At 44.4% G+C, this 10,282-nt stretch overlaps 1 protein-coding gene across 1 annotated transcript; it reads left to right on the top strand.

Moving 5' to 3' along the window:
* Window positions 1-4,835: 4,835 nt before the first annotated feature.
* OTUD1 (OTU deubiquitinase 1) lies at window positions 4,836-7,541 on the top strand. Its single transcript, XM_036378641.2, has one exon. The coding sequence runs from the start codon at window positions 5,049-5,051 to the stop codon at window positions 6,345-6,347; it is 1,299 nt and encodes a 432-aa protein (XP_036234534.1). The 5' UTR covers window positions 4,836-5,048; the 3' UTR covers window positions 6,348-7,541.
* Window positions 7,542-10,282: the final 2,741 nt, after the last annotated feature.

Below are 10,282 nucleotides of genomic sequence, written 5' to 3'. Positions count from 1 at the left end.
CTTGATCTGCGTCATCGCTCACATTTAGAGACTCACTTATCAACTGGGATACCAACTGAGCCCTTGAGACATGAGCAAATGTCTATATTTATCACCAACAGCCCTTTTTCCACAAACTCCTGCCACATGATGTCATAGCACTGCTTGCATCTCTAATGCCTGGTGCACCCATACCATGAATAAAATTTTAATATATGCAGAAGCTGAATAACAAATTGTGAGGGAAGGCTCTCTGAGACATAGCTCTTGTTTTATGCAACATTTTCACACCTCAGTGGAAGTGTGGATACAGTTTTCCTCCTTTTTATGTTAGCATTTAGGGTGAAATACACTAGGTACTTTAGTTAATACTAACACTTAGGCCATCACAAAGCAGGTGGCATCAGGAGTATAAAAAAGACACTGGGAACAGGAAAGGGCAGAATTTGTTGTTTTGGCAGTTCTGTTGCCTTGTGACGGCTTTATGACCATACCCCAAATAAGTTACCTGTAACTAGTAATTTTATGAAAGAAATGATTGATATATATGATAGGATAGTCTGCAGGCAACAGAGGATGAAATTGATATTTTGTCAAAATGTTCCTTCTAGTTGAAGTGTATACACATTTCTTCCCTGTATTGGAAGTTTCTTGATATATTTTTCTATTTTCTAATATATTACAGATTTTTTTCCTTGGTATACCACTTCATATTATTAGTATAAATTCAACGTTTCATCTTCAAGTTATATACAAAAAGTTATTAATTCATTAAATATTTCAGTCAGAAATATCTTTATCTGAAGGGCTATTATGTCAGCACAAACAAAAACAAAACAAAAAAGAAGCAATGGAAATGCTTATTTAGTGCATTTCACTACATCATTTTAGCCAACTTCTTTCTTCACTAGCAAATGTTCCTGGTGATGTAATGAATTTGTTTCTTCTATGTCAATCATGTATCTACTACACATTGAAGTTAAAATTAGTTCTACTCTCATGCATTTCATTTTACGTCAGTGAATACCACTGTTGTTCCACAGCTGTTTTTGTGATTGTGGTTTGCCTTCTAAACAATCTAAAGTATTCCTGGAATGTGCAGGGTAACCAGTGATAACAGTAATGTCAAGAGAAACTTTAACCACGGGAGATGTTTATGCTTTATTACTGCAGAGCTTGTTTTGAGATCTATTCTGTAAGAGCAAAGGACTGGACGTTACCCTGTAATGAGTGAATCAGAAGCTCAGGAATATTACTCTGTGAAGAGCAGTGAAGGGAATATCCATAGTGTGCTCTTCTCACTTTCCAAACAGCCCTAGTGCTTGTGAGGCCATGACCTGTAGGCAAAAGTGGACAGAAGCTGGAAATACAGAAATATTCTGGAAGTAATCGATACATGGGTTGTGTTTTAGCTGGGTCATAATAATGCAAAATTTAGTTTTTCCTACGAATTAACAGCAGTTATATATGTAGCTGAAAGAAATGTTAAAGGCCAATATTCTGGTAGTAAAAGGCACTAAAGGCAGCAGAACCATGTGCCCCTGGCTTTTATAGACTATTGCATTAAAGGCATTCAAATTTTTCTTTGAAATTTCTATTTCACCAGATTTGTACACATAGCACTTGATCATTCCAGATCCTTCATGTGGTGGTGGTGGATGGCCCTCCATGGAAGTGTTCAAGGCCAGGCTAGATGGAGTTTTGAACAACCTGGTCTAGCAGAAAGTGACCAGGAGCTAGATGATCTTTGAGATTCCTTCCGATCCAGGCCATCCTATGATTACTCCCTGGTGTAGACCATGGTTTAGGATGTTATTGTTCAAACCTGTCAGATATCTAAGAAAATGACCTTTAGGAAGTGCTGATTCCTGGTAACTCCTAGTTTGAGAGCTGAAAGCTAACCAGGATATGCTTGTGTGGCAGAGGCTCAATGGGATTTTTGTCACTGGTCATCCAGAGAGACTGGATTCCCCTCGGGCCAAGTACGTGTGACTACCTCTGGCTGCTCACTTATGAAAAATGTTGTTCCATTACATTGGCAGTACTTAATAACAACACAGGTAAAACACACCAAGGTGAGCTTCTCTTTCCATTTACTTCACACAGGTCGTAATAAAGATCTCAAAAGTAGTATACTATTAACATCAAGACACTGGTTACAATGTTTGTTTTGTCTCTCAGTTTCCTAGCAACAGATCTTGATTGTATTTTAACGCTATTAGTAAGCTTATTATGTGCATTTTAACTGAACATTTAGGAAAGACATTGTATCTGCTTATAAGCAAAAAGTGAAAAATAGAACAATCTATCTGCTACCATTATAAAAATCTGCTGGCATATTTAGCATGTGTTTCAGGATATTCCTTGGATTTCTGTTCAGATAAACAAGTTTTCTTATCCAGAATATATTACATTAGAGCATCAGAATACTAGTACAAGGGTAAATTTGGCATACAAAAATCTATTTCTCTCCTCAAATGAAGCACCACAAACTTCAAGTCATACCTCATGGTAACCAACAATCAGAATTAAACAGCTGCCCATCCATTAATGTACCACTGTTCCAAATAACCTATGGTTTTGGAGAGGCAGAACAGTCATTTGCAAGAGTTTCCATAATATCCTAGAAGAAAGAAATTTGCAGTACTGAGCATTCAAAATGCAGCACTTGCTCCTGCCAGAAGTGCTCTTATTCTGCTGCATCCATTTACTGTTCTCTAAGAGAAAGAGCTGCCTCTCCCTCCCCTCTCTCTATTACTGGACTATTGAAGACTTTAAACCACCATCCTGTACTCAGCTCTGACATTTACTAGTAGACAGAACATTCACTAAACCAAACTACAGATAGATTTTCTGGAAAACAAAAAAAGTAGCAAAAGCATTAAATGATGAGCATTAAGTAATATACATTATATGTTTTTATAAATGACCAAACACACAATAAAGAACAACTGGCATATTTTAAACCCACTTGGAAGGGGCAATTTCCAGTTGTTCTACATTAATTCTCCTATCATTATATATATAAACATATACATCTTGGAAATAGACATTGTCAAGTTCTGACTAAGAAATAAAACTAGATGGGAATCTTTCCTTTGCTCCAAGCGTCCCTTTCAAGGAGGAAGGATTTCAATTTACTGCTATTTGGTCAATATATTTTCCTCTCTAAGTAATGATTAGTCCAGAAATAAAGACTCACTGACTGGGCTCACAAACTATATTTAAAACAAAGTTCTGAACATTCTGAAATACAAGAGTCACTCTGTAATTTCAGAGCAGTTGTAATATCTTATCCCACTCGAACAGGCTGCCAGAAATGCTCCTCGATAAGGCCCATCACCATTTGTTCTAAAGATATCAACTTTTTGGCTGGCTCTGTCAGGTAACTGAGGACATTTGGACTTTGATTCATATCTCTTATACTTCTTATATTTCGTCTTCGAAGGCAAAAATTTTGGATATGTATTTAGTCTGTAAATTTTTATTAAAAGGTTCCCAATACTGCATGCAATAAACTGCTGTGTTTTATCCAGAATAAAAAAGATGTATCTGAAAACTTTTCCCGTAAATATCCACTTTACTTTGTATGAAGGAATTGAGCATTTTTTCTCCGATGGGCAATTTAGCTGAGTCATAGTATGTTTTCCATGTAAAGAGAATGAAATTCCATATTGTTTTACTGGTAGCCCTGAAATTAACTACAGAGACTGAAGATAGGAAGTATATCCCTAAACATTGATACAAAATACAACCAAGACTCCAAAGAAAATTATTTTGGACATTGCAGTATATTGCAACTGATCCTCTTATTCTGTCTTTTAAATTAATGTAAATGGAATGAGGAAAAGAAACTTTTCAGAATATCCAAATAAAGGGTTTTCTGTTTGTTTGTTTGTTTTTCTGTTTGTTTTTAAAGTTCTACAATCTGCTTGGATTACTAACACTTTCCTGAAGATACTTTAGCTGTGGGATGGAATCCAGAACTGTTTTTAAGTATCACTTTGAACTTCCATATGTCAATACCTTTTTTCCCATTTTGTTAGCAATGACTGTTAGCATTTGATCATAGTGCAAACTGGTGTTTGTTGGTCAGCACGCCTGACAGAACACAATCAAAACAAAGAGTGTACAGATCTCATCATCGTCCCTGGAAGATGGCTTTATGACTTTATTTATACCGCAGCTAAGGCTAGAAGACGTGGCTTAATTTTCAGTTGCTACTGGCATTAATAAACCAATTATCAACCATCTTGATGAGACCCGTATTTCACCCGCGTGTCTCCTGTTAATATGTGCTGGTTTATATCACACACCTGTGTATGCATGCACTGCATTTCCCAGAGTGGGACTGCGGCAGCTCTCGCCGGGCACTGTCCAAACCCGAGTGGACACAATCAATGTTATCCGTGACACCGTGACACCGCGGCACCGAGCTGCAGCCGGGCACCGTGACACCGAGCTGCAGCCGGACACCGCGGCACCGAGCTGCAGCCGGACACCGCGGCACCGAGCTGCAGCCGGACACCGCGGCACCGAGCTGCAGCCGGACACCGCGGCACCGAGCGGCAGCCGGGGACCGCGGCATCGAGCTGCAGTCGGGACCGCGGCACCGAGCTGCAGTCGGACACCGCGACACCGAGCTGCAGCCGGACACCGTGACACCGAGCTGCAGTTCGGGACCGCGACACCGAGCTGCAGTCGGACACCGTGACACCGAGCTGCAGCCGGGCATCGCAGCACCGAGCTGCAGTTCGGGACCGCGGCACCGAGCGCACGCAGGCCGGGCAGGGGCGGCGCTCGCTGACGTCCCGGGCAGCCCCGCCCCCCTCCCGCGCTCCCGCAGTTTCCAGAAGGGCCGGAGCCGCGGGGGGGCCGGCCCGGTGGCGCAGTCGGAATTGCTGCGGCCGCGGGGCCCGGCCGGGGCGGGGCGGGCGGTGATGCCCTTGTTTATTTTTACCCGGGCGGTTCATCCTCCTCGGCAGCCCCAGCGCGGCCCCCGCTGCCGCTCCCCGCCCCAGCTCCGACGGCGGCGCCGCCTATAAAGCGCCGCCCGCGGGGAGCCGAGGATGCAGCTCTACAGCTCCGTGATCACCCACTACCCGGCGGCCGCCACCGCAGCAGCCGCCGCGGCCTCGCCGAGCTCCGCCGCCGTCTTCAAGGTCTCCTTGTCGCCGGGACCCTCCGCCGCGGAGGCACCGAGCGCCGCCGACGCCGCGGGCCCGAACGCGGCCGCCGAGAGCTCCGCCAAGGACAGCTTCGTTCCCGCGGGGGGCAGCAGCAGCGCCGCCGCCATGCCCGCCTTCTCGTCCTGCCTGGAGGTGATGCCGAGCGGCCCCGCGGCGGGCCCGGCCGGGCGGCCGGCGGGCGGCCCGCAGTTCAGCTCCTGCACGCAGGTCACCGTCAGCCGCCGGCGGCCGCTGGAGCGGATCGTGCCCATCCGCATCGTGCAGCGCGCCGAGGCCGCCGGGGAGCTGGTGCCGGGCTCGCCGCGCAGCCGCGCCTGGCTGGAGGGCATCCTGGAGAGCGTGCGGCAGGCCGGGGGCGACGGCGAGGCCGCCGCCGAGGAGCCCAGCAACCGCAGCCTGCGGCTCAGCGAGCACTGCCAGGCGCTGCAGGCGGCGGCCGCCGGAGCCCAGCCCGGGCTGGTCCCCGGCTGCGGCCCCGCGGAGCGGAGCGGGGGCCCCGCGCAGCCCGGCGGCCCCGCCGCGCACGGCGAGGAGGAGGAGGCGGCGGCGGGGCCCGACGTGCGGCGGGGGCCCGGCGGCAGAGCGGAGCGCAGCGAGAAGCTGGCGCTGTACCTGGCCGAGGTGGAGAAGCAGGACAAGTACCTGCGGCAGAAGGGCCGGTTCCGCTTCCACATCATCCCCGACGGGAACTGCCTGTACCGCGCCGTCTGCAAGGCGGTGTACGGGGACCAGCGGCTGCACGGCGAGCTCCGCGAGCAGACCGTGCACTACATCGCCGACCACCTGGACCACTTCAACCCCATCATCGAGGGCGACGTGGGAGAGTTCCTCATCGGCGCCGCCCAGGACGGGGCCTGGGCCGGCTACCCGGAGCTGCTGGCCATGGGGCAGATGCTGAACGTGAACATCCACCTGACCACGGGCGGCCGGCCCGAGAGCCCTACCGTTTCCACCATGGTTCACTACCTGGGGCCCGAGGACCCGACACGGCCCAGTATCTGGCTGAGCTGGCTTAGCAATGGGCACTACGATGCTGTGCTGGACCGCGTGTGCCCCAACCCAGAGTACGAGGCGTGGTGCAGACAGACTCAGGTACAGCGCAGGCGGGATGAGGAGCTGGCCAAGTCCATGGCGGTGTCCTTGTCCAAGATGTACATAGAGCAGAATGCCTGCTCATGAGAGCGCCCGGGCCGGGAGCTTGGCTGCAGGGACTGACAGAGAGATGTGCTGGCTGTGATGGTGATGCCTTAATCCTTAATGAAGCAGCAGCACCCCAGACGGAGAAAGACTGTAGGTTGCGGGGGATAAATACAGACGTAGTTGTAATATTCTGTTGTAAAAACTTAGCCTCGGGTTCTTTGCAAGCAGATTTCTCTGTGTATGTTTGTGTCTCCCCTCCTCACTGTCTATTTTCTATAAGAATGTATTTTTTGCACACTATTTTTAAACTGTTACCTCCATCTTCTACATCTTACATTAGTATCTGGCTTTCAGCTGTACAGCCAAAAACGTTTGTAAACAGTTTTTGTAAATAAGGCTTATGATGTAACAGCTATTTTTTGCTGTGTTTTTTACCCATAAACCTTATATTTTTACCAAATGAAGTTGATGTCAAACTGACCCCCCTAGTTGATGAAAATATTGTGGGTATTTTCTTGCAAAATTAAAATAATGGCTTTTGTAAAAGTGTGGCAAAGTGAGAACAGACAGCTTTTAGGAACAGTTGCTTTCTCTGCCTGGAGCACAGAACAGGTCCTTTGAGCCAGTTGGAATGCAGCTACACGTGAACAGAGCAGGGAGCAATTGACTCTTCTGTTTTTAATTACTGTTTTGAGTAAACTGGCCTCTTGTTGCCTGGTTGGCTCACTCTCTGCTCCATTTATATTATTTATCTATAATAACAGAACATTAACTTGCAATAGAATGTTGTGACTAGATAATAGTCTCCTGCTTTGGCAGTAATTGCCTTGGCTGCACCTCAGTGTTTGTGTTCTTGTTTCTGGGGTTATGGTGTCTTTCGTGTAAGCCCTGCTTCTTTTTTGGCACTGGTGTTTCACCAACAAGTCATTATCTGATCACAACATTTTATTCACGTGACTTTATTTTCTAATCAAGAAATCAGGAATGGTTTATGGTTTAAAAGAAAAAAGTACTTAAATTGAGGTTTGTATGGTTTGCTGGGTCAAACATTTAAATGTCTCCAATCTGGATTCTGTCTCTTCTACTTTCTGATTAACTTGTTAGATATATTTATTAAGTAATGCAGTTTGTACTTTTTTATTTTGTAATATATTGTGATTTTGGAATTTATACTGTATTTGTATAATAGGAATATTCACAGCTAAAATGGAATGAATAAAAAATATAATTTTACTTGTGCTCTTCTTTTCTACCTTGTGCATTCCTGGTGTGGGGAACAATTGTGGGTGGGTTTACAGGACCTTTTATTTAGCTTCTCTGCCTTAGTCTCCCCTATTAAAAGGTGGGAAGAAGGGGCATGGTACTTTATAGATGTGAACCACTGATAATTCTGGTGTCTGTCAATATGTGAAAGAAATGCAAGCATTTAAAGACAATTGAATATCTGTAATTATTTTCTTACTGCAAGAGATCTTAGTGTATCTGTTTGCCAGTGAGAAACAATTTTCTATATTAATATGCCTTAGAAGAGGAGTTCTCAAGCATAGTTCATGAGCTGGTGACACCAGGGTTGGTGGTGAGCCAGCTCTCTGCTGGACTGTGCACACTTGGGCTTGGACATGGGTCTTTGGGAACCTCCATCCTGCAGTTAGCCCCAAACTTGCTTGAGATTTGTCCTGTCAGTAGTGATGCCTTGGCACCCTCCTGTCACTCAAACAGAAGTAATGTCATAGGGAGATGCAGCTTTCTACTCCACTCACAAGATGGAAATGCCTTGCAAGTTGTTAAAATGTGTTTACAAATCAGTCCCTGATCTCAAAATAGTAAAAGGCTTCATCCTTAAACAACAGAAGGATTCTGGGTTAAAGTTACGATTAAAAGTAACTAAACAGCTGAAATGCATCAGTCTTAGTTGAGCACATGTGATGGAGCTGCAGGACTAATGTATATATTTGTTACTGGTTTATGTGGTACAAAGAGTAGATTTAAATATTATGGTATTTTCAAAATATTGGTAAGTAGAGTATTTTTCCTGTTCTCTTTACACCCAGTTGTCCTTTTTCTTTAGAGTGCAAACAGTGGTGGAAAAACCCCGGTTTTCTAGTCCACTTCTGCTTAACCCATGAATCTTTGGAAAGCTGAGTTTTGAGGGGAGAGCACGGCAAAGATGCAGTCATGGATGTGTTCATAAGGAGCAGAGGTAGTTTATGGGGAAAATGGCTACTCACATGACTCTAAAAATGAAGGTATTAATACAACATCACTAAATATCAGTGATGTGTTGACTGATCAAAAACATTTTATCCAGGCTGGATGGGATTAATTCTTTCAAAGTTGTAACTATAATCCCAAACACATTTATTTAAAGTCCTCTAAAATTACCATTTTTGGCTGTATCATGAATTGTGATCACAAATTTTGTTTGTGTTTTGCAACACAAACCTTAGAAATGCTCAGTAAGCTAAGCAAAAAGGATTGGTACAGCATAGTGTTCACTCTGTGTGATAAAAACGATACTAAAGTATCACAAATAAAGAAAGCAGTGTTAAAAACCAACCGTGCAGGACCCTGGGATGGGTTCCCACAGAGTTCCTCAGCAATTTATCTACTGCATGAGTCACAGGGGCATGCAGATAACTTTAAGGAATTTGAAAAAACTAGGTTACTTGTTGAACTAGTTTGCAAAGACATGGAGGGTGTATTGCTGAAGCGTGTAACAAGGCTCTTGTCTTTGCAGCTTGCATTATGTACTCTGTCTAAAAGGAAACTGCAAAAATGGCATTTCAGATGTTTTGAACATGTAAAGTGGTGGTGTTTTTTTTTAATAGCTGTAGTGTTTCAAGTTCAGCTGAGACACTAGGTTCAGATGCAAGCTAGTGGTGTCTTTGAACAGGAGTAGAGGCAGTTTTGTGGACAAATTTTATGGAAGCAGTGATCCTGATGTGGACAGAGCTTTACAAAACTGCTTCTAACACTATTCTTGCCCCCAGCAAAAGCAGAGGTAGTTGCAAGTTTTCCATTACTGTCCTCTGTTCAACAATTCCAGTAACAAGGGAAGGACAGATATTGTCCTGGATCATAATTTCAGTGCCCAAGTATTTTAACTGTGGCTAATCACTCACATAACCCAACTAATCCTTAGACCTGTCTGGGGACTTTGGTCAACAGCCTTTTTATTATTGACAATAAGTCAGAAAAAGAGCTTGATTTTCAGTATGCCACTTGTACGGTTCTATAAATCAGTAGAAAATGCTTTAATTCTAAACCAAGCTAATGTGAACTTCAGTCGGTGGGAGCATAAGCTTTGTGATGCCATCTTTGCTTGAATTTTGTAATACAGTTGTGAATTAGTTGACATGTTGGATGCTGCATTTCAGGAGTTCCTTAGGTCGCCAAGACTATGACATTCTGTCACTAAATGTGCAAGGGATATGTTAAAATTGTCGTGTGTGTTGAACAGACTTGGTTACACGAAGCAAGGTTTGCAAGACCGGAATTGGTTTGCAATGAAGGAATCCCAAAATAAGGGTGATGGGCAGGTAGGAAAAGGAAGATTTATGTAAGTATCACTGTTTTCCATTCCAGCCGAGGGCTTGCTCTTCAGAAAGTTAAGTGGATGGCACTTTGTGCTTAGTAACTTTCTTAGGACACATAGAAGTTGTCTAGTGCCAGCTACTGTGGTTTATCTGTCCTGTTGTATTTGGCTGATACATGTGTGCAAGATAAATATTTTACATTAACTCCACTTGTAAATAGAGGTGTCTTTCAGTACTTCTTATACATGTACAAAATCACCAGAATACAAATATTTCTACTGTCTGCTTTTGCTTTTATGATGTCAGAATTACTTGGTAGGATTTTTGAGGATAAAATTTCAATTTTTAGTGATTTGTCAGTATGCTCATGCATAGCTTCTGAATCCAAGCAGAAAATGATGACAGATATTTCACAACAGATATTGGTGCAAAATGGTG

The sequence above is a fragment of the Molothrus ater genome, chromosome 1, assembly GCF_012460135.2.
Source record: "Molothrus ater isolate BHLD 08-10-18 breed brown headed cowbird chromosome 1, BPBGC_Mater_1.1, whole genome shotgun sequence".
NCBI classification, from domain to species: domain Eukaryota; kingdom Metazoa; phylum Chordata; class Aves; order Passeriformes; family Icteridae; genus Molothrus; species Molothrus ater.
This window is presented reverse-complemented; position numbering and strand designations above follow the sequence as displayed.